At 37.4% G+C, this 26,359-nt stretch overlaps 1 protein-coding gene across 8 annotated transcripts in view; it reads right to left on the bottom strand.

Annotated features, from left to right (window-relative positions):
• mast4 (microtubule associated serine/threonine kinase family member 4) overlaps window positions 1–26,359 on the bottom strand; it is a 141,579-nt gene that overhangs the window by 7,060 nt on the left and 108,160 nt on the right. For 4 of the 8 annotated variants that reach the window (XM_084414461.1, XM_084414464.1, XM_084414466.1 and 1 more), the window contains 17 exons: window positions 16,988–17,142; window positions 16,339–16,414; window positions 16,034–16,243; window positions 15,769–15,870; window positions 15,416–15,548; window positions 13,658–13,725; window positions 13,103–13,194; window positions 12,649–12,857; window positions 11,906–12,044; window positions 11,439–11,571; window positions 10,808–10,973; window positions 6,633–6,734; window positions 4,903–5,025; window positions 4,373–4,485; window positions 3,195–3,316; window positions 2,707–2,924; window positions 919–1,116 (listed from right to left, as the gene is read on the bottom strand). In XM_084414461.1, coding sequence (XP_084270587.1) covers window positions 919–1,116; window positions 2,707–2,924; window positions 3,195–3,316; window positions 4,373–4,485; window positions 4,903–5,025; window positions 6,633–6,734; window positions 10,808–10,973; window positions 11,439–11,571; window positions 11,906–12,044; window positions 12,649–12,857; window positions 13,103–13,194; window positions 13,658–13,725; window positions 15,416–15,548; window positions 15,769–15,870; window positions 16,034–16,243; window positions 16,339–16,414; window positions 16,988–17,142 — 2,359 coding nt within the window. Of the gene's footprint in view, window positions 1–918; window positions 1,117–2,706; window positions 2,925–3,194; window positions 3,317–4,372; window positions 4,486–4,902; window positions 5,029–6,632; window positions 6,735–10,807; window positions 10,974–11,438; window positions 11,572–11,905; window positions 12,045–12,648; window positions 12,858–13,102; window positions 13,195–13,657; window positions 13,726–15,415; window positions 15,549–15,768; window positions 15,871–16,033; window positions 16,244–16,338; window positions 16,415–16,987; window positions 17,143–26,359 lie in introns of all 8 variants that reach the window. The other 4 variants (XM_084414460.1, XM_084414463.1, XM_084414465.1 and 1 more) reach the window with 2 other exon arrangements.

Raw genomic sequence — 26,359 nt, 5'->3', positions numbered from 1 at the left:
GGAACAAGAGAGGCCAAATCATACATTAATAAATCAATAAATAACCTGGCACTGTGCATAAGCAAGTAACCACCTTTCTTTTATTGAAGACTGAACAGTGGACTTGTTAAGTTAAGTTAACTTTACTATACATTAGCATAAAGTGCAGCACATAGATTACATTTATTTTATTCAATAAGATATTAAGATAACCTTTACACTACTGTTGGTAAGATTTTATTAAATAATTTTGAAGTCTCTTATTCTTACCAAGGCTGCATTTATTCAATCAAAAATAAAGTAAAAACAATAATTTTGCAAAATATTTTTCCAATTGAAAATAACTAAAATGTATTTTATTCTTGTGATGGCAACACTGAATTATCAGCAGCCATAAGACCCTTTTTCAGTGTCACATGATCCTTCAGAAATCATTCTAATATGCTGATTTGGTGCTCAAGAATCATTTCTTATTATTCTAAAATATAAAACCAATTGTTTTTCCAGAATTTAAAGAACATTATTTCATAAAAAATACAGTATCTCACAAAAATCAGTACACCCCTCACATTTCAGCAAACATTTTAGTATATCTTCTCAAGGGACAATACTATAGAAATGAAACTTGTGTATATTTTAGAGTATTCATTGTGCTGCTTGTATAGCAGTATATATTTACTGTCCTCTGAAAATAACTCAACATACAGCCATTATCATCAAAATAGCTGGCAACAAAAGGGAGTACATTCCTCACTACATTCCTTTCTCATGTAGTTCTTTCTTACATGAAATAAGCAGTAAGTAGGAAATAACTAACAAAAATATGACAAAAATATTGGGAATCCCTAACATGGACAATAACACTTTGCCACACATGCAAAGACACCCCAACACACTCGATCACATACACATGTTTTTCCAGAATGCACATACACTCACCTCCAGGGATCATGAGTGACAGGGCACTGGTAGATACTGATTTTGGCACTTTGCTGACTGCAAACTGTTTGTCCGCTGTCTCAGGTTTGGAAGCAGTCAGGAAGGAGCCTGTGTCTGAGGAGGGCTTACAGGAGCTGTCCAGACTCTCCCCTCCACCTCCCTGTGACGGCACCTGATCCAGGTGCTCGGAGAAACTGCCTACTCAAAAAAATAAAGTTTAAGAGTAGAGATATATAATAAGTAGAGAAATTCACTAAACAGACCAGACAGATATTTCCAGAGCATTCCCACTAATTTTGCACAATTTGTTAATCTGCTCCCAAATTCATTTACACAACAATGGCGTTTTGGAGGCCTGAAGAGCCAAACTTTTGAAAGCGGTACAGTTATTGTCTGCGTGTATACTACAAATACATCATACGTCATGCATATTACATGTTCAGTCTATAGGCGCGTAGTGCTTAAATTGACAGCCAACTACTGGGCTGTCAGAATAATACAGCGTATTTATTTGTTTTCATGGATCCGTGTGAATGGGGATCGTTTTTAAAAACGTTGTGGTCTGTACATGAACAATTCTGTTTTTAGTACATAATTGCTGTGAAAACATACCTTAAGTGTAGTAATTATAATACAATTTACTTATTATTTCCCTTTGAATATTTTTTAAACATTCCTTTGACCTAATCAATACCCAGTAGATATTATTGAAGCTTAGCCTAGAAATCTAGACGCACCCTAGCGGCAGCAAAATGTATTTTGCAGCCAGGGCAGTCTAGCAACTCTCCATAGACTTTCGAGCTGCAAAAACCTAAATTGGGTCAGGCCAATCACGTCGCGTATAGAGTATGCGGGGCGGGCTTAACATATGACGACAGAGTTGCGACGGTTCCCTGGCTGCTACTTGAAAACAAAGAATGACGGCTGCTCATAGGCTTTGGCCGCGACTCTGGAGGACTTGGAGTTAAGTTTTTCTTTGAGAAAAGAGCCAAGAACGGCACTTAAGTCATTCTTAAAAAAAGGAAGATGTGTTCGTAGTTTTGCCGGCCAGATATGGCAAAAGTTGAATCTATCAACTAGCTCCGCTGGTGGGAAAACGCTCTGGTTGGTTGAAGCTCTGTCCTATTGCGTGCAGAGGGAATTTGAAAGACAGCCGTTTATCCCGCCCCTCGGATTGAGCGTGTCTATGGTGAGTTGCCAGACCAAACATCTTGATGTAGGTCTGGCTTGCCAGGCTAATTGAAGCTATCAATTTGACCACAAACAAATCACATTGTTTCAGGTCAACTGGGGGTCAATTGCAGCATAGCAAAAAGTCAATGTAGAAAAAAATTTAAAATAAATCCACATAAAATACAGTCTCTTGAGACCTCAGACAAAATTTAATATTTGGTAACACTTCCTTTTGATGGTCCATTTAGACATTTTACTAAGTAACTTTGCAACTACATGTGACCTACCAGTCATTAGAGTATTAGTAGACTGTCTACTTAATATCTGCAAAAACTTTATTTTGATAGTCCCACAACAGACATTCTACTGACTATACCTAACTTTGCAAGTACATGCCAACTTAGTCTACTAACCTGAACTCTAACACCTAACCTAACAGTCTACTATAGTCTGCTATACTCTAATGAGTGTTAATTGACTTGTATTTGCAAAGTTACTTATGGTCAGTAGAATGTCTAAAGTGAACCATCGAAATAAAGTGTAACAACATTTTTTTGTGGAGAAAGTTTGATGCATACAGTATACAGCCACATCTCCTATAAATCCCCCCTGTACCTGAGAGGGTGGAGTTACTGATGGTGCTACAGGGTGTGGTGGGATCAGGCTCATCCTGAGGCAACTCCCCAATACTGAAGGTCACTTTACTGGGGTCTTCCAGAGACAGGGAGCCCTCACCATCCTCCACTTCTGCTGAGATGGCAAACTTAGGGAGAAGACCAGAGCATCTGCTCAAGCTGGTGCTCTCAGTGTCAGAAGAATGAGAGAGAGAGGGACTGGAGAAGGGAAACAAGAAAAACCTATATGATTCACCTGGAAAAACCACGTTCTACAAACTTATGGTGGTTTCAAGAACATGATAGCTGGATTGTTGCATATTAAATGTTAAATGTCAAAATAAATTATTAATTGAATAATAAATATTTTCTAAACAAAAAATGTGGCGAGTGGCAAGTGAGTATAGAGGTGTATGTTCTATGATGAGGTCTTAATTTCAGATTTTTCACATTTGGTTGGGATCTGGAAATGGTTTGTGGGTAACATACATCTCAGTGAAGTCTGGAGTCCAGCTCAGTGAGTCAACAGTGAGAGGACTGTCTGTTGTCTTCTCTGTCTGTTCTCCTTTCTCCTCCAGCTGTCCTCGAGACAGATCCAGACTACTGTAAACCTACCACACACACAACACACAAACAAACAGCATATACTGTATAAGCACCATTAGACTCCATTAGATCTCTGAGTAAACATAGGCATGAGACAATAATACTGAATCCTGAAGCACATAAAAGTAAAATGTAACTTGAAATGTTTCTGTTGGTTTCTAGGTTACAGCTAGGTTGTTCCTAGGGTGTTCTGGGTCATTGCTAGATGGGTTACTTCCCCAAGCCACATTGGTGGCAAATTCATACGAATTTGGACAATCTAATTTTGTCCAATCTTCTCACACCCCACTGAGGGTTAAGTTTAGGTTGAGGTAAGAGATGCAGCTTCATGCTTACTTTTGTATACAAATCACATTGTTCAAATTTAGTACAAAACAGTCAATTCATAAAATGACAATCACCAATCATCCCTAATTATCAGATGCCTGAAATGCATGACAAAGAATGTTCTTTAAAATTTAAATAAAATGTTACATTTCAAAACCATCTCACTATTTAAAATTATTATTATTAATACAAATGATATAATTATTATTATTATTATTATTATTATTATTATTATTTTTTTTTTAATCTGACTTAATAAAAATGCAAAAAATACATATTTTCCTTTTTTATTTTTGAGAACCACTGTTGAGAACCACTGGTCTTACACTATAAAACACAGCCTTCACCCGATATCTTCACTGCAAGCATGATAGATTCTGGAAGCACCTCATACTGCAATGCACCAAAGCCCTGCATGCCCGAGAACAAGAATGTGCACGAGTATTTGTTGTGTGTGATATTGTTTCCTGACCTACAAAAATATATCCCTATATCAAATGCAAATGTATGTAAATCTATGAGCTGAGCTTTATCCCAGAGACAGTGTTGGCCACATCGTTAGACATCTTTATTAAAACGTGCAAAATGCAAACACAGAATGCATCCACCGAACAGTACTCTTCTCAGCAGAATCATTCTGCACTGCATGAATTAAACAAGTGTATGTGAGGAAAGAGAGAGAGAGAGAGAGAGAGAGAGAGAGAGAGAGAGAGAGAGAGAGAGACACAACTCACTTTGGAGAATCGGTGCGAAGATGAGGAAAACTGCCGCAGTTCCACATTGAAATCTTCGTCATTGGTATCGTCCTCCTCCTCAGTTTCTAAGTGATGGTACCTATCAGATCGTGCTACGATTGAAAAATAAAATGTCACATTGGGCTGTGATGTTAGGATGCTCTCATGTCAGTTATTTTAAGACATTAAAACATATTCAATATTTTAAAGTGAAGTTCACTGAAAAATGAACATTCTGTCATATAGCTTGGTCATGAATAATACAATACACAGAACAACTTCTGAAGGAGAAGAAACAGCATGTTTACCTAAATCTATATTTATTTCATAACATGCAAACAATTTGACAATGAAGAGTCCAAAGCACTAAGCTAGAGCAAATTTTAGAAATTTCTCCAAACAAATGACCAAGAATCACATCATCAACCAACTGTGCTTTACTAATATGTGAGCAATCTATCAGTTTGGGAACATCTAATCTGCCTGCATGGACCATGAAGGACAATGACTTCACTCCTGCTGTCACTCACTGTCAAAGTAGCTAGTGTCATCCTCAGACTCCAGCTGGGGGATGAACTCTGCCTTCTGCCTCAGCAGGCTGTTCCAGTCCAGACTGTGAAAGAACTGGTGGTGCTTGACCTCATACGCCCCGCCTGCTTAAAGATATACATCCAATCAAATTTAAGAAGAACTCTTATCATGTCCTAAAAAGGCATGAAGCAACACCCAATACATTCTATTACTACAGTATGACTACTTTGGGTATTAAAAATAAATAAAAATAAATAAAATAATAATAATAATAATAATAATAATAATAATAATAATAATAATAATAATAATAATAATAATAATAATAATTGGTTGTGATTTTGTTGCATTTCACAGCTAGTTTCACTTCCAGTGATTCCACAACCATGCCACTGGAATATTTTTGTCTCACCAGAAATTTGAATGTGCACAAAACACAAAACAACGGCTCCCGCTGGATTTAGCTTTTTTTATATGGGTGGTTGCACATAAGCAATATCAAAGAGATTATGGATTATGTAAGTGAGACTACATCTGTTTTAATGGCCAAATATTATATAGGGCCAAATCATATATTATTTATATATTTATAGTAGTGCTGTCAATCGATTAAAAACTTTAACTAGATTAATCACAAATTTTTTCTGTGATTAATCGCAATAAAAAAAGAAATGTTTTTGTACGTTTTTAATATATTTTATAATGTAATAATTTCACAGTTAATCAAATTAATGTAGAAACAACATAAAGACAGTATATTTTAAATACTTGTTTAATGGCATCTTTTTATGAATGAAGGCCAGTATTACTGATATTAATACAGCTACCAATTTTTTTTCTTTTTCACATTTATTAGGCTTCAAAAATATAACAGTTTTTAATTTAAGTGAACTTAAAACAATGCTAACATAAACCCATAATAAATGTCATATTTATTCGTGCCCTTCCTGTCTTAACAGTTAGGAAATATACAGAAATTTAATAAAGTTATCAAAGTTATATGCAGTCTGCACTGCATAAACTATAAATTAAATAGTTAATCCTTATTAAAGCTACAAAAGTTATTTAGTCAACAGCAGTGAGTCATTTTCTCTGTTCCCTTTGTTCTTTAACTTTACTGACAGGAAGCTTTATTGGCTGCTGTCCCTTTAAGAGCAGACACACACACACACACACACACACACACACACGCGGATCTCACCGTTTATATACTGTCTATGGATCTCACACGCATAAGGACATTCACAGACAGCGCATTCTCTTTTGTCTTGCCGCGCTTGAAATGTTTAAAAGCATTTAAATGAATAAGAGCGTGATCATAAAATGTAAAGCTAGCCAACGGATGGCAGAAAAGACGGATGCTGCGTTAATTGCGTTAAATATTTTAACACGTTAAACCAGACAAAAATTAATCGCATGCGTTAACGCGTTAACGTTGACAGCACTAATTTATAGATATTATATTATTAATCATATATTCATATATTATGAAGGGCCAAACAAGAAATAATTATATGTAAATTCAAATAGTGTTTCTTTATTAATTTTCTTTTACATGGAATATTCATTTATTTTGTTTGTATGTTTTTACATTGCATTTTAACCATGCAACACACACATATCTAAAATACCTTAATGGCCAGTTAGATGTTTTATTTACTTGCCAAAAGCAATTTTCTCTCACTTTTGGTGCTTGGCAAGTATTGTTGCAAGTATTATGTACCCTTACCAGTGCCGAGGCGCTCCAGAGGGTTCTGTCTGAGCAGTAGGGTGATCAGCTCCTGAGAATCAGCTGGTGGAGCTTCCTCTCCCTCCGGCCAGTTTATTTCATCTAAGACAAGAAGCAAACAGTTTCATCCTCATTGACTAAATGGAACAAAAACAAAAAAAATCATTGCTTTTCATTCAACATGAACGCTCCTCTCTGTTTTTTTGGGCCTCCACTGTAACACAGAACCTTTCACTCATGCACAGCACCAGACTAATGAATACAGAGAATATATTTACATATGAATGAAATGCGATTATTAAAATGCATAAAAATGCCTACTGCATATAAACAGGCACACATAAACCATCCTAATATGCACTTTAAATGGTTAGTTCACCCAAAAAAGACAATTCTGTCAGTAATTACTCACCCTCATGTTTTTCCAACCCCGTAAGACTTTCGTTCATCTTCGGAACACAAATTAAGATATTTTTGATGAAATCTGAGAGCTGGCTCACTCCTTCATAGTCTGCTAAGTAATCGATATGCCATCCCGGAAAAGTTAGTAAAGACATTGTTAAAATAGTCCAAGTGACTACAGTGGCTCAACCTTAAGTTTATCAAGCGATGAGAATACTGTTTGTACGCAAAAAAACCTTCTGGGTTGCATGTCAGAACGTAGACGCACTATTGAGCCTACGTTCTGACGTACAACCCAGAAGCGCTGCGCTGTTAAGGTCCTTGCACAATGAGTCCGAAATTTTTGCATGCGTTTTTCCGTATTCGTGATTCGGTGGCTCTAAATTGTCAAAACACCATTCAAAATGCTTGCTATGGATGCGAAAAACGCAGAAAATTTAACCTGATCCGAATTTTTTTATGACGGACGAAAGTTTCGCAAGCGTGATTGACATAACGTGAGGTCGTATTTATTTTTTAACGTGCGAAAATTTCGGATGCGAATTTCAGACTCCTTTACACTACGTGAACACTACATGAACACTACGTGAACACTACGTGAACACTACGTGAACTCATTCAGAGGCCCACACAGAAGAAAATGAATAGTTGAATAAAGTAATTATTTTTTTTATTTTTTTTGTGCACAAAAAGTATTCTCGTCGCTTGATAAACTTAAATAAATAAAGGTTGAGACACTATAGTCACTTGGACTATTTTAACGATGTCTTTACTAACTTTTCTGGGATGGCATATCGATTACCTAGCAGCCTATGAAGGAGTGAGACAGCTCTCAGATTTCATCAAAAATATCTTAATTTGTGTTCCGAAGATGAACGAAAGTCTTACGGGGTTGGAACAATATGAGGGTGAGTAATTACTGACAGAATTTTCATTTTTGGGTGAACTAACCCTTTAACATGCATCAATTCTAGGAAAGTGCATGAATTTCCAGTATCCATTAGTTATCTGGCATTTTACACTAATCAAAGACCAGGCCCTTGGCACAATTGTAATCAACCAAGTTAATATAAATGATATATAAGTGATATAAATGAAGAGCTGTACTTTGTTTATTTTCCAACCGTCTCTACAGCACCATGTGCCTCACTTTTGAATCACATTAAGAAGCATGAATATGCATCCAAGCCCAGAGCAACAGCAGCTAGCTGTGCTCATTAATTAAGCCTCACACCCACAGTAACCTTTATAACAGAAAACTAACACTAATGGTACTGATGGTATCAGAAACATATGGGGGCTGTTTCAAGATATTTGGCTTAAATGGATAACGAAGGAATCCACATGAACATTTTGGCAGTTTAAATTTTTAAGTCCAAATTTAAGTCCAGAGCAAATATACTGGATAGAAACAAATCTTATGGTTACAAATGATTGAAAGTGTATTATAACAATATATTCTTCAAATGGCTTTTTCGTAAAAGATGAAGCTTTTTCATCTTCATAAATCTCTTGGAAACAAAACATTATATAAACCTATACACTACCAGTCAAACGTTTGGAATTAGGATTTTTGGTAACACTTCGCTTTAATGGTCCACTTTAGATTTTACTGACTATACGTAACTTTGCAATTACAAGTCAAATAACTCTTTTATTGTTCCCCCAACAGATATTCACATATTCTACTTACCCGAACCCTAACCTTAACCTAACCCAAACAGTCTACTACAGTCTATTAATTAATTAATTGAGAGTTAGTTGACATGCATTTGCAAAGTTAATTATAGTTAGTAAAGTGTCTAAAGTGGACCATCAAAATAAAGTGTAACCAGATTTTTGAAAGAAGTCTAATATGCTCACCAAGGCTGCATTTAATTAATTCCTATGATGTTAAAGCTGATGTTAAAGCTGAAAGTCTTTAGTGTCACATGATCCTTCAGAAATCATTCTAAAATGCTGATTAGATCTTACTGACATCAAAAAGTACATTATATACTGTACCTCTATAGTATACCATAAACCTTGCATATAACCATACCATAAAACAAAACACATCTGCCACTTTATTAGGTACACCTGTTCACGCAATCACATGGGAGCAACTCAATGCAGACATGCAGACATGTTCAAGACGAACTGCTGAAGTTCAAACTGAGCATCAGAATGGACAAGAAAGTTGATTTAAGTGCCTCTGAAAGTGGCATGGTTGTAAGTGCCAGAGAGGCTGGTCTGAGTATTTCAGAAACTGATGATCTACTGGGATTTTCATACACAACGATCTCTAGGGTTCACAGAGAATGGTCAGAAAAAGAAAATATTCAGTGAGGGAAATTATGTGGCTGAAAATACCTCGTTGACGCCAGAGGTCAGAGGAGAATGGCCAGACTGGTTCGAGCTGACAGAAAGGCAACAGTAACTGAAATAATCACTTGTTACAACCAAAGTCTGCAGAAGAGCATGTCTGAACGCACAACACATCGAACCTTGAAGCAGATGGGCTACAGCAGCAGAGGACATACCGGGTTCCACCGGGAAGAGGAAACTAAGGTTACAATTCGCATGGGCTCACCAAAATTGGACAATAGAAGACTGGAAAAATGTTGCCTGGTCTGATGAGTCTCAATTCCTGTGACATTCAGATGTTAAGGTCAGAATTTGGTATAAACAACATGAAAGCATGGATCCATCCTGCCTTGTATCAGTGGTTCAGGCTGCTGGTGGTGGTGTAATGGTGTAGGGAACTTTTTTGGGGGCCCCTTAGTACCAATTGAGCATCATTTAAACCCCACAGGCTACCTGAGTATTGTTGCTGACCATCTCTTTATGACCACAATCTTCTAATGGCTTTTTCCAACAGGAAAACATGTCATGTCACAAGGCTCAAATAATCTCAAACTGGTTTCTTGAAAATGACAATGAGTTCAGTATACTCAAATGGCCTTCACAGTCACAGATCTTAATCCAATAGAGCTCTTTTGGAATGTGGTGGAATGGAAGATTCAAATCATGGATGTGCAGATGACAAATCTGCAACAACTGCGTGATGCTATCATGTCAATATAGACCAAAATCTCTGAAGAATGTTTCAAGCACCTTGTTGAATCTATGCCACAAAGAATTAAGGCAGTTCTGAAGGCAAAGGAGGATCCAACCCAATAATAGTAAGGTGTACCTAATAAAGTGGCCGGTGAGTGTATGTATTGAACTATAATGTTAAGGATTTGTTTTTGGATGAGGGGTGAATTGGAAAAACATTTTGGCAGAGTCATGAGATTTTAAAACTATACTGTATGTACAGTAACTATGCTAAAACAAGTGGCTGTGTTCCATCATTGTGGTCTGTAGGACAGGGCTGTTGTTTCAACAAACAAACATTCAACAAACATTGTTGTTTCAAATGAACAAGTCTAAAATATTTATTTTGTATCATGGGACACTTAATTTATGTGGTAATGTTAAATACTGAATTGCAGCTTAAATTAACATTTTGTTTGAAAACTCACAATTTGCTTCTTTTATATAAAATAGAATCACATGTGATTTAATTTGCATAGGACAGCAATGAACAAATCCAGAGAGTTGCAGAATGACAGGTGGAGGATAAAAACAGGAGACTCATGTCTGCGGGGTCTTTTGCTGATCCTATGAGATACTGATATGCATTTATGAGAAGCAAAATTGAGATTACGCAACACAACCTGCACCTGCTAAAGCTCTTGCTGCATGAAGCTAGAATGTATTGCATAACAGGAATTCAGAATGTGACTGACCGCTGATGACCTGGCCGAACAGCTCTTCTGGAGTGTCTCCAAAGAATGGTACACAGCCCACCAGAAACTCATAAAGGATGATGCCCATTGCCCACCAATCCACAGGCTTCCCATAGCCTTGCCTCAGGATCACTTCTGGAGCAATGTATTCAGGAGTCCCACACACCTGTAGAGAGAAATGTTTGCAGATGTTACAACCCTAAAGTCCAACATAACTGGTGATCAGTAGATTTTGAAGCTGGAGTCTAGATTTACCAAACCAGCACCATAATAAAGCCAAGGCCAGCACAGAAATTCATGTTTCTCTAAAGTCCAGTGAGAACTTGCATAAAGTGCTTAGAGTAATCTTACAAGTCAGTCATCTATTTTTTTACTTTAAGACTGGTCATAGCTTTTTAATAATTTACACAAAAATGTAGACTGGCCTAATTCAAATCTGAAATGTGAGACAGATCACACCTTGGTTAACTGCTAGTTGGTCAGACTACTTCTTAAGACACAGTGGCTGTGTTTATGCAACTGATGCCAAATCTTTAGAGCAGATATCAATCATAGAGGTTATGACAATGACTATGTGATTTCAAATGAAATATCAAGTTCTCAGGACTTCAATAGAGAATTGGATCTGTACCTGTTTATCAGAGAACTCTCTAGCATCCTTCTCAATGTGACCCTCATAGAGGTTAGTGGTCATGTTCATCAGACCAACTTTCGATAGGCCAAAGTCTGTCAGCTTGATGTGTCCCATTGAAGTGACCAACAAACTGTCGTAATGTAATAACACGGGAGACAATACAACAAATAATTAGTCATGTATTAGCATTATTAGAGCAAAACCCTGCTGGAAAAAAACCCTGTTCATATCAACTTAGGATGCCAAGAACTTGATAGCTGATTTGTTGTCAGTCCAATGTGGTCTACATGCTCTAACTAGCTTAAAGATGGTTTTCCAGGTTGAAACCAGGTCCACTGGCTGCTTGTACAAGCTAACAGGATCTGACCAACTCGAAAGTACTTTAAATCAGCTATCGGATTCTGGTTTTAGCTAGGGTTTTCTTTAGCAGGGAATGGTACATGTTTAATTTTTGAGCAGCTCACTTGTCTGGTTTGAGATCTCGATGGACGATTCCATAGTTGTGGAGATATTCAAGGGCTAACACAGTCTCAGCAAAGTACATTCTGGCCATGTCCACAGGGAGAGGACCCATATTCTTAAGCAATGTTGCACAATCCCCTCCTGTTGGGATAGGAAATTTACAAATGAATGCTGCATACAACTCTGGCTTTTTGGCTCCTTCAAACTGTGTATATTAAAATAAATGTATGTGTTTACATAAATAAATTAATGGTTGTACATGTTGCATAAATATATTACATTTGTTTGCTTATTTGAAAGTCTAATTTATTTGTTGGTTCATGGGAAAGCACTTTGTACAAAAATGTTTTATTTATTTTTTACATTTGATTCTGCTTTTATAAAAAGGAATGCTACTTATTGAATTAACTATAATGCTGAAGTTACTGTTTGAAAATTACTTTTCTATTTAATATATTTACATCATTGTTTGTAAATACTTTAACAAATGACATTATAAAAATGTCAGGCTGGTCTAAGACGTAGCAGGTGGTTCCCAAATGTTACATATAGTTCCATTACTATTACCAGGTCATTTTATTTATTGGTGCCTGGTCACCCTGCATCCCGGTCAACATGTTACGCTCATAAAACATAACCATGTAATGTACTTTTGAACTTTTATTAGGAGTAACAGGATAATGAAACTATTTTCAAAAGTAACATTCTCCAGCACTGCAAATGATGTACATGTGTTACAGCTTACCTTCAACATACTCCATAACCATGCATAGATGTCTGCGTGTCTCAAAGGAGCAGTACATGCTGACCACAAATGGGTTTTCAGCAAAAGTCAGGATGTCTCTCTCCACAAAGGCCTGCTGGATCTGGTTCCTGAGCATCAGGTTCTGCTTGTTGATCTTCTTCATGGCAAAGCGTTGTTTTGTCTCTTTGTGTCTCACTAAATACACCGCACTGTAAAAAAAAAAAAAAACAACATTTTTGGATTAAATTAACAGGCATGTGTATGCCAATTTAACACATAGTAACAAGCATAACAGAGAAAACTACAGTAATTTAAAGGACTATGCTTTGAAATGATTATTATGAATTAGCTTACTGTGCTGTATGTACTGCAAACCATTTGTTTAAAATAGTATGTGAAACAATATGTAGTATACAGGGCTAAACATTTAACCTAAAAATTCGCTGTCACTTACCCATAGGCCCCATTACTGATCAGTTTGATCATCTCAAAGTCGAGCTCACATGGTTTGCGCCGGGAACGTAGTGCTGCGCTCAAACTGTGGGACTAGATACATATGCGTTATGTAGACTTTTGATATCAAATGAAGAATTCTTAAACTGTAAAAATATTTGTATATTTCTTCCTTACATTTGATTTTATTCTAGAAAATTAGGTAACAGTTTATTTTACAGAGTCCTTGTTACACGTTAAATGTAGTTACTGTAGTAATAACTATAAATTACATATATAATTACAAGCAAACCAAACAAAAAACTAAACCTAAATCCTAACTCTAACCCTATAATATGTACTTGTAGTTAATTAATATTACTCAGTACTTAAATGTATAATTACACTGTAACAAGGACACCTTGAAGTGTAAACGAAAATGAAACTTTGTTTTCTCTTACAGTATATCATAGTTAGTAATCTGTTTTATATTCCATGAATTTCTTAATAACAATCATGATTACAGTAGTTCACTAGTTTGCTGTCTTGGGTAATGTGTTCAGATAAAATCACTTACACTGACAGACTCATCCGTCTCAGGGGTTTCTGCAATCCCACTGTCGTAGCTAGTTAACTGGGCAATTTCTGAAAGACAATGACAATTAATTAGATGTTGGACTAATTTTAAGCAGTGGTTCTCAACCTTTTTCACTCCAAGGCCCCCCTCCTCTCCAAATCGATATTACAAAAATGTGCTTCAGGGGTCAATATATTATTATTATTATTATTATTATTATTATTACTATTATTATTAAATCATTGAATATGATACGAATCAAATATTTTGACATCAATAGAGCTGATTCAAGAAAGCTTTCACTGTATATATTTGTGAGACAGTCTTCTGTGCAGAATGTTTTTCCATTATTGCAGGGACAACATTAGTGCATAATTTAGCGGGAACATTTCTGACCCCCAATGACTAAAAAAGAAAGTCAAAACAAAAGTCACTTTTTCCGAAAGAGTAACTTGGTAGAGCTGACTGCTGAGGTTTGTAAATGAGTTAAATGGTGTGGAAATCAACAGTCAAATCTACACACATCATGAAACATTTACGCTAAAAAAACTGCCACTCTAAACAAATCCCAGTGATGCAGTTCTCAGGAGTCTACAAAAGTAACCGGTGAACAGCAGGAGGTAATGAACTGGAGGGTCGTTCAGCTGTCTCTAAAGAGAACTAAGCCCGTCAGAAAGCCCTAACAACAGCTGCCTATCTCCATTTCCAACCATCACACTAAATGATTCGGATGTTCTCCGAGGATTAGAAAGCCTTGGAGGGCTTTGTAACCAACACTGCGTATTCTGTTCATATTACCAATAATGATAGTCTTGAGTACAAATTCAGAGATTCGTGACAGAATGTTGTGTCTGTAAAAGGCTTTCAGCTTACATTGCAAACTAACATTATAAGAAATAAAACCCAAAAGAAAGGATACAAATTATATTTTCTGCACGTAGGCTCCTGACGTAGAACATATAAAATGCATTGATACAGCACTTAAGATTGTGAGCTGTAAAAGTAAAACCTTTAAAGCCTCCTGGTGTGAAGTTCAGGGGCAAATAAATGTGAAATTAATGAGATCACAATAAACTGGTGTAAATTGTTCTGCAGTGAAAATTGTAATATAACACCAAAGTAGTAGAACATGTGCACAATTTTTATTTGTCCAAAAGTAAGTGCATAAAATGTATTTATCCTAATAGACTTTTCATGATTTATTTTACAACACCAGACCAAAAAAAAAAAAAACAGAATGCGGGTCTCAATCCAATTGAGAATTTACTAGTGGACCTGAAAATAATTTCCATAACTAACAACATTCATCTATTGAATGCTGATTAGAAGGGGTAAATATTTATGCAAAATATTATTTTGTATTTAATAATTAATAAATTGACCAATTTGTAGATTTTGTTTCATTTTGTCATGAAAGAATATTTTCTGTTGATCAGTGAAAGAAAAGCCAAATTAAATCATCTGTGGTTCAATGTTGTTAAACAATAAAACATGAAAACTCCAAACAGAGTGAAAATCTTACCTTATTAAAAGTTTTGATGCAAACAGAGGAAAATCCAGCAACTAGTTCTTAATTGGAAACATTCAGCCTGATAGCCTATGAATAAAACTTTATTTCCTGATGGACTCTTAAAAAATTGTGTTCATAGTAATCGGCCAATTAAATTGAAACTTTGCCCGTTCTTGGCATTTTTATGTGCAATATGCCCCAAACAGTTTGTGAACCGCCCATTGATGCCCCGAGACTACTGGACTTACCCTCAAGTGGGTCCCTTGTCAGACCAAGTTGGCTGATAATGTATCGTGGGATGTCGGTCTTAATGCCTTGGCCCTCTTTAGCATGACCCTCTGCAGCCTCCAGGAGATGATAGAACTCTTCAGGGTCAAACTCCTGCAAGACAGAAAGTATTTATCTTTAACATAAGACTTTGACCAGACTGTACAAATAGATTCTCACTTCTTAAATAATATAGATCAAGTTGTAACAAATGTTTGGTAAACATCTGGAAATTTACTAAAGCAACAGCATTCTGAAGCACATCACAGCAGAAGTCACAAGGCTGATTGAGCCAGACCATATTATAGTTGAAGAACTCTTGTAGACAACCTACCAGACATTCAAGGAGTCGTGCAGGCCTGGCAATGACGATGAGAATCTTCTTTACCAGCTCCTTGATGAAGGTCACCTCTGCACTCTCTGATCGCTCAGTCGACTGCGTTACAATAACAGAGCACATCACAAGTGGTCATCAATATGCAAGCATCATTGAACGCATTGATCAGAAGAATACACAGGGGGAAAAGTATTTTAAATATAGAGAGTTAGTTTTAGCTCAGAAGAATGAAGAAAACAATGTCTCTGAAGGCATAATTTACCTCCTGAAAGAGCCTTTCCAGTTTATCTGTGAGCTCACAGAAGTATCGTGAGGTAATGAGGCCAAGACGGGACTTTTCCAGGCAGTCTCTGGCCAGCTCAATGATCTGGTGGTGTGCGAAGCTGAGGACGCCATCAGCCAGAGGCAAGACGTTCTCAGGGGAGTTGCTTTGGATGATCTCCTTGATGCGCTCCTCCATCTGAGCTGTGGCCTGAAGGGTGGAGAATACAAACCAACAATGAATTCCCCTATAAAGATACAATCACTTGGTACTGAAGATGATTGTTGAAAGTAGGTTACACTTACCTTGGGAAATCTTTCTTTGTACACATGATTCATCATGATAATCTCATGGTCACAGCATGATGGGGATCTTCCAGGACTATCAATGCAATTGAAGAAAAACAAACTTTTCAATATACTGTCATGTCATAATTATTTATGAAAACCGTAATATTAATATTGTGAGAAAGAGATGGGCTGTGTCCCAGTTTGCATACATGCGTACATTCTTTTAGTGAGTAGTAGTATATATGCGAGGATTACAATACTTAATTAAGTAAATACTTTGACATACTATAACATCTTCATACCAACATAAAGCCCTTCAGGATGATAGAAGACTGCACTGCTTCATGTCATGTTTCTGTCAAGGTTTATTTTGTGATAATGACCAGCTGATTGTAAATTATTTCATACTAATCTTTTAGGTTTTACAATTAAGCTCTAAAAGTTAAAGAAGAACAGTAACATACTCTTTAGCAATCAAAAAGGGATGTGGGTAATATTAGCTAAAAAAAAAAAAAAGCATATACCATCTTGGCATACTACTTTCAATACTTTTCAGATGCAGTAATTCTTGTATACTATTCAGAGCAGATGGTATGTGAATTAAGATGCAAAAAAAAGACAGATCTCAGATCAGTGTAAAAGACGACATCTAAGCTTCCTGTACCTGAGACTGCGGGAGCGTGGCCGCATAGGTGTGACTCTTCTGTGGTCGTCTCCAACAATGCTCTCAGTGTAGAAATGCTTGGACAGGAAGTGGAGCTCATCTGGTGTGGGCTGGAAAGGCAGCTGATGGAGCTTCTCCTGTGATGAACAGGACGACTGGAAATGAAACGAAAATACATTGAAAAAGAAAAGAAAAAAAAAAGAGAAATGAAATGAAAACAAAATAAGAAAGAAAAGATGCCCACTGATGTGTTACATTACACATCATTAGGTGGATAATGCAGATGATGGATAAAAATTAAAACACAGCAATGGATTTTACTATTTTCCTGTTTCTTCATGATGATGCAATCCAACAAAGATGTGGAGCGGAGACCTCAGTAAATGTGCAAGTATGTAAGCGAGGTACTCAAAAAAGCATGATTAATTAACCCATTAAGCAAATGTCATCATATACTCAACCTGATATCATTCCATATTTGTGAAAATCCTAATACCATCCATTTATGGATGACCTACTCCCTTCATGTAAACATGAGAATCTTAAATTGAATCCAGAATTGACAACTATGACACAAGCTCAACTGCCGCTCTAGGCAAATCACTGTCGTGCCGCCCCCACTTCACACTCACAATTAAAGGACGATCTTTGAGATGCAAGCAAAAGCCTGTAGATTTTGTTTAATGATAAAATTGCACAAAAATAAAATCATACACAAGCATGTTTTCAGAATTTTTTTTTTTCATTCTGCAATGTAAAAAAGTAGCACGCAACCACTAGAACAGCTGCAAATGCAAATTCTGCATTATATTATATAAGTATATGTACAAGCCCGGAATGGCCATCAGAAGATTCGGGAGAACTCCCGGTGGGCCGCTGATAAACTGGGCCGGCAGCAGTACCACTTCGTCATAGAGACAGTTTCACATGGGACGTTGAAAGTACAAGTCTCTAGTTCATTTTCAATGAAAGACACATAGAAAGCTCCAAATTGGTGGTAGTTCTAGTAGCGGCAAAGCAACGGTGCAAGCGGTGCTCGTACACCCGAAATCCAGTTCACAGCTCTTCGTGGCAGTTATAAATGGGTTATTATAAATAGGAATATATGACGTATATTGGTATATAAATATTACGCATGCAATAAGGCGAGCTACATGACTTCACCCCACTTTCTCTCTCACACATATACAGTACATGAGTCTGCCTTTCAGAAGTGTGCATGTTGGGCTTTAAAATCATTAGTCATCACCAGCAGTAAAGGTCATCGTCTTTTGTATTCATGTCCGGATTATTTAATTAATTTTGATGACATTTTTTGATGTACATGTTAAGTGTTTTGCATGTAGACTGCTCTAAGGGGAGGCGGGAGTGACACTACTAGATAGAATGAAGGAAAGTTTTACATTTAGATTTACAATATCTAATAGATAATATAATATCTAAATAAAAAATAATACTACTAAATTAAACTGTACTCCACATTGAAATCACACTGGTCCAAAAGCTTGCTCAACTTAAACATCAAATATACAGTACCGTTCAAAAGTTTGGAGTCGGTAAGACTTTTTGAAAGAAGTCTCTTATGCTCACCAAGGCTGAATTTATTTGATTCATATTGAGAAATGTTATTACAGTTTAAAATAACTGTTTTCCATTTCATTCTATTTTTAAAATATAATTTATTCTTCTGACGGCAAAGTTGAATTTTCAGCATCCATTACTTCAGTCTTCAATGTGTCACAAGATCCTTCTGAAATCGTTGGAATATGCTGATTTGGTGCAACAAACATTTCTTATTATCACTACTGAAAATGGTTGTGCTGCTTTATATTTTTGTGGGAATAATGTTTTCATGATTTTTTAAATATATGTGACCCTGGATCACAAAACCAGTCACAAGTTGCATGGGTTATTTGTGGCAATAGCCAACAATACAGTGCATTGTATGGGTCAAAATTATCGATTTTTCTTTTATGCCAAACATCATTAGGATATTAAGTAAAGATCATGTTCCATGAAGATATTTTGTAAATTTCCTACTGTAAATATATAAAACATTTATTTTTGTGAGTGAATGCAGCACAAATCGCAAACATAATTGGACAACTTTAAAGGCGATTTTCTCAATGTTTTGATTTTTTTGCACCCTCAGATTCCAGTTTTTCGAATAGTTTCCAAATATTGTCCTATCCTAACAAACCATGCATCAATGGAAAGCTTATTTATTCAGCTTTCATAAATTGTATAAATCTCATTTCTTTTAAATTGACCCATGTGACTGGTTTTGTAGTCTTGATTTGCAAGTGTAAAGGGGACATTTTCTGTAAACTGAACATTAGTTGGCTGGTGTGCCAGAATCAAATCGCTTGCCATCTCCTGTAAGGATGGGCAGCTGCAGCAACTGTGTCACTAAACAACAACAACCAGAGAGTGAGTGAGTGGATGGGCAGTCTGGCACAGTTTCAGGGACATATTTACCAGCAAACAAATCTGGCACTGCTCAGAGGCACATGAATCAGACTGGGAAAAAGTCATGGCAGCATCTGTTGCCCATGGCAGACAGTCTCAGCTAAGTATAATTTAAGTTGCGCATATACATGTTAGTGCAAGGACACAGACAAACCAAAAGCTTCAAAGCATATGAAGCTTGCAATAACGACAGCATACAAAGATGGTGGCATTCATTGTATACAACAGGCTGCAAACTATTTTAGTTGCTAGTTGGAGATCCTACAATGGCTATGTGATATTAGCTCTGTTCAAAAATCAAGTGAGCTGCTTACATATACAGTATCTCACAAAAGTGAGTACACCCCTCACACTTCTGCAAACATTTTAGTATATCTACTCAAGGGACAATACTATAGAAATGAAACTTGGATATATTTTAGAGTAGTCAATATGCTGCTTGTATAGCAGTATATATTTACTGTCCTCTGAAAATAACTCATCATACAGCCATTATTGTCAAAATAGCTGTCAACAAAAGGGAGTACAACCTAAGTGATAATAGCTGTACGTCATTTAACCAGGCAAAGCCACATGTCCTATTCATCATGTTCAGCTTTTTGTCTGCTATATTACAGTTTTTCTCAATTGCTAAAACACAATTTCTGAAACCTTGCTCCATTTTCTGAAAACATTAAACACAAAACTTAATCTTCAAGCACTATTTACAAAACCTCTGACTCCTCTTGCAAAATGAAACTTTCGCCTCAAAACAGTTTTACCTGTGTTCAAAATCAAACACTGCTCTCAAATCATAAACAAAGTGATCAAAATGATATACACTATCAAGCAGTCAGTAAACAATACACCAAAAAATAGAAAACACATTGTTCAAAACATATAGTTCTCAGGGAGAAGTAAAGTTTTAATCTAAAAAAATAAATAAAAAAAAATCATATTTTTCCGTAATTTGTTTTGTTCTTCCTCCTCCTCTGTGATACTGTAATTCTTGTTCTTTGTTGATATGAACCTGCAACCAGTCAAAATCTATTGAGCAGTCAGTACTGTTAACAAATGGAAAGGGCCATACAATTTGTTCATTGTACAGTATACAGCCTACAATGCACTGTCCTACAGCATGCAATACTAAAAGGGACAACAATCAAAGGAGTAAACGTGATCAATGTGCTTCTTCTTGTCTTTGGGCATCATTTGAAACAGGTTAAATCAATTTTGAGTGGTTGTGTTCAATCAATGACATGTGTTCTCTATTTGTATTTGATTGTTGCCACTTGTGTATACCAGTATGGATGACATGTGCAATAGAGTGCAGGATGCGTTTTGAGAATGAGAATGTGTTTAGAGTTTTGCTGAAAAGTCTAAGTGAGATCTGCAAATTGTGTTTTACCATGTGAAATGGTTTAAAGTATTGACAACAGACTGCACAATTAGCTAAATGAGTTCAGGCAACTGAGAACTTTGTTCAGCCAATGGGTTTTAATGTTTTAGCAACTGAGAAAAACTGTAAAGGTTACAATTACAACAGAGCCCAAATTATTAAAATCAGTCGCGATTTATTTTTATTTTTAATAATCAACACTCAAATTAAAGAAAGGCCTGAAAATTGCACATAAGGCATGTTTTGCATTAACTTCTAAATCTAATTATAAAGTAAATTTTCTATATTTTCTATATAATTTATATAAAATATATAATAATTTTATATATAATAATTTAAACAGTGGCTGTCATAACTTGTTTTCATGACAAATTTATTTAAACATACATTAAGTAATCAAGACATTACTAACAGGTTAAGTCAATTTAATGAATAGGCTTGTCTCTAGAGTTAATTTCTTTAGCGAACAAACCTGCTGTCGGCACTAAATGCCTGAGGTAAATGTAATGTTACGTGACAAATTATTCTCAATCGGTTTTATTGAAATCTTTCTGCAGTTGAAACACTGGTTGAGAGTTGTAAACATATCGATAGGTCGTCTCTTTTACTGGTAGCAAACAGTGTTGCATTGCCACGGGAGGAGGAGAAATTTATATAAACAGGAGAAGACTGTTAATATAAATTTAATAATTTATTGGTAATGTTTTTTGTATTTTCGGCTGCAGAGATTAAGTCACGATGCTGACCCGTCATCTCCGCAGTAGTGGACGGACGCGCCTATATGCACATTTCAAACGGATTTGAGAATCTGAGAATATTTATTTTCCAGTTGAATCTGGTCATTCAAGTGATAAGCCATATTTGAGGTCGATGAATGATAGGCGAATGTTTGGATTTCCTGCCGTTAACGATCTGTCCGTTACAACCTGCGTGATTTCGCCACTTCTTGTGGAGTTTTGTTTTTTCTGCAGTTAGTCGACTATTAGGGGGCAGCCCTAATATATACATACACACACTTTACTAAATGATGATGAATTAATCAGTAAATTCATAGGATAAAAAGAGTGGGAACCCACAAGAGCATTTGACTACTGGAATACTGTTAGCTTAGCAACATGCTAACACATATCGTGTCATAATCGTGTCTCTCGTTTGCTTCACAAACAATTGCTGCACTTATTAGTCACTTCTGAGGATCCATTTCAGTTATAAGTTAGCTGCCTTTGGTAGCTCACTATGTTTTGGAACAGAGACTCTGTCTATACAGTTCAAAGCCAATGTATGCCTTGTCAACACTAATACATTTTCATGTGAAAACATTGTGTTCTCTCCGTTTTGACCTTAGGTCCACACTGAGATGGCGTTTTTGAACGCGAGCTGAAATCTCGTTGGTGAAGTCTCGTTTGTTTGCGTTTAGTCACAAGGTAAACAGTTTCGCTAGTGAGGCGTGGCCTAAGCCAGCTTTCACTATTTATACAGTGTGTTTTGTAGCACTTATTAGAAAGAAGCAGTCAAGCAACAGGAGGTGACAGTAACTAAGTGTTTTGTATCTTTTTCTCATTTGATTTAAGTGCAGTTGTAGTTACTAGGAAACAGTGTTTGTTTACTGTGCTCAAGAGCTGAAATCTCATTGGTGAAGTCTCGTTTGTTTGCGTTTAGTCACGAGGTAAACAGTTTCGCTAGTGAGGAGTGTCCAGCTGTATTCAATAACGACATTTCAGGTGAGTATAAAGCAAGTAGTATAAAGCGGCGGCAGATGTGGCAGCCCTCGTGTGAAGACCGAAGAGTGTAAAGACCAGCAACTCTACCTGCACGACTCCTCCAAGCAAGGACACCGACAAGGCACTTGAGTATTATTTTCTTTTGTTTCTTTTCTCTTCTACACAACTTTTCTTCTCATCTTTCTGTTTGTGACCTCTCTTTCACTATGTGTTTTCAAATCCCTACTATTACTAACATGCGCAAATCAAATGTCACACGTAGGAGGCAGCACAATCCTAGCAACCTGCGTACCTTTCCGGTGTCTTCTAGTACTTCATTCTATTTTTCCATCGGTCTCTGGAATTGCCAGTCCGTTGTAAACAAAGCTTATTTCATTACATCTATTTCTAGTCATTCAGGTCTCAGCCTATTGGCCCTGACTGAGACCTGGATTAGACCAGAGGACACTGCCACACCTGCTGCCCTCTCCACTAACTTCACTTTCTCACACACCCCTCGTCTGACCGGAAGGGGTGGAGGTACTGGTCTTCTCATCTCAAACGATTGGAAATTTTATCCTTTACCACCTCTGTGTGACAACAGCTCATTTGAATCCCATTCAATTACCATCACTAGGCCTATTAAAATCTATTTTGTAGTTGTTTATCGTCCACCAGGTCAACTTGGCAGTTTCTTGGAGGAGCTTGATGTGCTACTCTCATCCTTCCCTGAGGATGGTACTCCTCTCGTAGTTCTTGGAGACTTCAACATCCACCTAGTAAAGCCTCAGGCTGTTGATTTCCACACTCTGCTTGCCTCATTCGACCTCAAACAAGTATCTACTGCGGATACTCACAAATCAGGTAACCAATTAGACCTTATTTACACGTGCTACTACTCCACTGACCATACACTGGTCACTCCACTGCACATCTCAGATCACTTCCTCCTCACCCTCAAACTCAACCTGCCTCAGAACACTACACAATCTCCTCCACAGGTCACCTTTCGGCAAAACCTACGCTCACTCTCACCCTCTCGCCTATTCTCTTTGGTCTCATCCACACTTCCTCCACCTGCTCAGCTCTCAGCACTAGATACTAACAGTGCAACTGATACTCTTTTCTCCACTTTAACATCCTGCTTGGACAACTTCTGCCCCCTTTCCTCCAGGCCAGCCCGCATCACCCCCTCTGTCCCCTGGCTATCTGATGTTCTCCATGTACATCATTCTAAACTCAGGGGTGCAGAGAAGAAGTGGCACAAATCGAAATATCCTACCGACCTTGGTCTTTATCAATCCCTCCTCTCTTCCTTCTCTGCTAATGTCTAATGTCTCTACTCTACTGCTAAAATGACTTACTATCACAACAAAATTTAAAATTCTCCTGACTCTCGCATGCTTTTCAAAACCACCTCCTCCTCCTCCATCAACCCTAACAGCTGACGATTTTGCCACATTCTTCATAAATAAAACAACCACCATCCGCGGCCAATTTACCAAACCACAAACTCTCTGCTTTCAGAGGCAGAAGTCTCCAAACTCCTCCTTTCCAATCGCCCTACTACCTGTCCGCTTGATCCTAATCCCACTAATCTACTTCAAGCCATTTCTTCCTCAGTGCACTCACACACATCATAAACACCTCTCTTCACACTAGTACTTTTCCCACAGCATTTAAGCAGTCTCGGGTAACCCCACTGCTTAAGAAACCCACTCTAAATCCATCACATCTGGAAAATTACAGACCGGTATCCCCTCTTCCATTCATCGCGAAAAGACTTGAACGAGTTGTTTTCAACCAGATATTTTCATTTCTTACACAGAACAACCTCCTGGACAACAACTAGTCTGGTTTCAAAAGCAGACACTCAACTGAGACTGCCCTGCTCTTGGTAATTGAAGCTCTGACAAGAGCAAGAGCAGCTTCCAAATCCTCAGTTCTCATCCTGCTGGATATGTCTGCTGCCTTTGACACAGTTAACCACCAGATCCTCCTGTTAATCCTAGAAACGAAGGGCATCTCGGGAACCGCACTACAATGGTTCAAGTCTTACCTCTCAGGTAGGTCCTTCAGGGTGTTGTGGAGGGGTGAGGTGTCTAAGACCCAACATCTAGCTACTGGGGTGCCTCAGGGCTCAGTGCTTGGACCACTTCTCTTCTCCATCTACATGACATCACTAGGATCTGTGATTCTGAAACATGGCTTTTCCTATCACTGCTACGCTGATGACACACAACTCTACCTCTTATTCCAGCCTGATGGTCCGACGGTTGCTGCTCGCATCTCGGCCTGCCTGACAGACATTTCTGGCTGGATGAAGGACCACCACCTTCAACTAAACCTTGCGAAGACGGAGTTGCTTTTGGTCCCGGCCAACCCAACACTACACCACAACTTCACCATTCAGCTAGGTTCGTCATCCTTACAGACCACATTGCTAGAACTACCTGGTCCTGCAGATTTGCCTTATACAACATTAGGAGGATCAGGCCCTTCCTATAAGAGCATGCTACACAACTCCTTGTCCAAGCACTTGTTCTAGCCAGACTGGACTATTGTAATGCTCTCCTGGCAGGTCTTCCAGCTTGCATTGTCAAACCTCTACAACTGATCCAAAATGCTGCAGCTAGAGTGGTCTTTAATGAGCCGAAGAGAGCACACGTCACTCCTCGCCTCACAAAATTGCACTGGTTGCCAGTTGCCGCTCGCATCAAATTCAAGTCACTGACTTTTGCCTACAGAACAACCACTGGCTCTGCTCCCTTTTACCTTAAATCATTACTTCAGACTTACGTGCCATCCACAAACGTTTTGTGGTGCCATCTCAAAAATCGCTTTCTCTGACCTTTTTCTGGTCTGTTCCATGCTGGTTCCTGTTCCTGCCCAACTCAACCAGAGCTGCTGAGTCCGTGAACCATTTTCAATAAATGGCTGAAGAAGCATATTGGAACACTTGATCCATTAATACTAACATGTTATCTTATATTCTATATCTATTGTCTTTATAAAAAAAAATAAAAAAAAATAAAAAAAAACAGTACATGTACTGTATTAGATTAAACTGGGAAGGGTCAAAGCACTTGCATATTGTTATCCAACTGTTATTTAACTACTTCTATTGTTCTCATTGTAAGCATGCATATTGAACCGATAGATATCTATGTTTATACCAGTATTGTGCCTGTTATGTGCTATACACTTTCACCCTGTTGCTAAAGATATTACTTTGTATACTCTTCCTATCGCAATCCTGCAAAGATGACATAAAATTTACTCGCAATTTCTGTCCTACGGCAAAACATGAGATCAGTTGCGTTTTAGACAAAACATATAATGGTGACTGAGTGCGACCTGGACACATCAGTGAATGCTGAGATATTTTGCTAAATAAAATGATCCTGTCAGAAGAACAGCATGAGAACTTTATGATGTCTGTTCCATCTGTATCATCTCAGTGAGTTTTTATGAGGTTTTACGCATTTTTGCGTTTTCCGTCGTTTCAGTGTGGATGAGAAACGTTTAGAAAATGCTTGAAAACACTAGAGCGGACAGAGAGTGGTTTGAAATGAAAACATTTTCAAATGTAGTGAAAATGCCTTAGGTTCACTTTAATGGTGCATTCATACTGACAGCGATTTATTTGCTTGATGCCACCACATTTCTTTGTGGTCAGTTGGAGGTAGGTCTTCTTCCTATAATAAAGTATCTAACTGCTTCACATGGTGGAATTCTACAAAAATTGTACCAAAAGTGGCCATTACTACTTGAATCTCTTCAAAAGCCAATGAAAACGAATGACTTAAGAGTCACTTTGTTGCT

This window comes from Rutilus rutilus (assembly GCF_951802725.1).
Source record: "Rutilus rutilus genome assembly, chromosome: 7".
Lineage (NCBI taxonomy): Eukaryota > Metazoa > Chordata > Actinopteri > Cypriniformes > Leuciscidae > Rutilus > Rutilus rutilus.
This window is presented reverse-complemented; position numbering and strand designations above follow the sequence as displayed.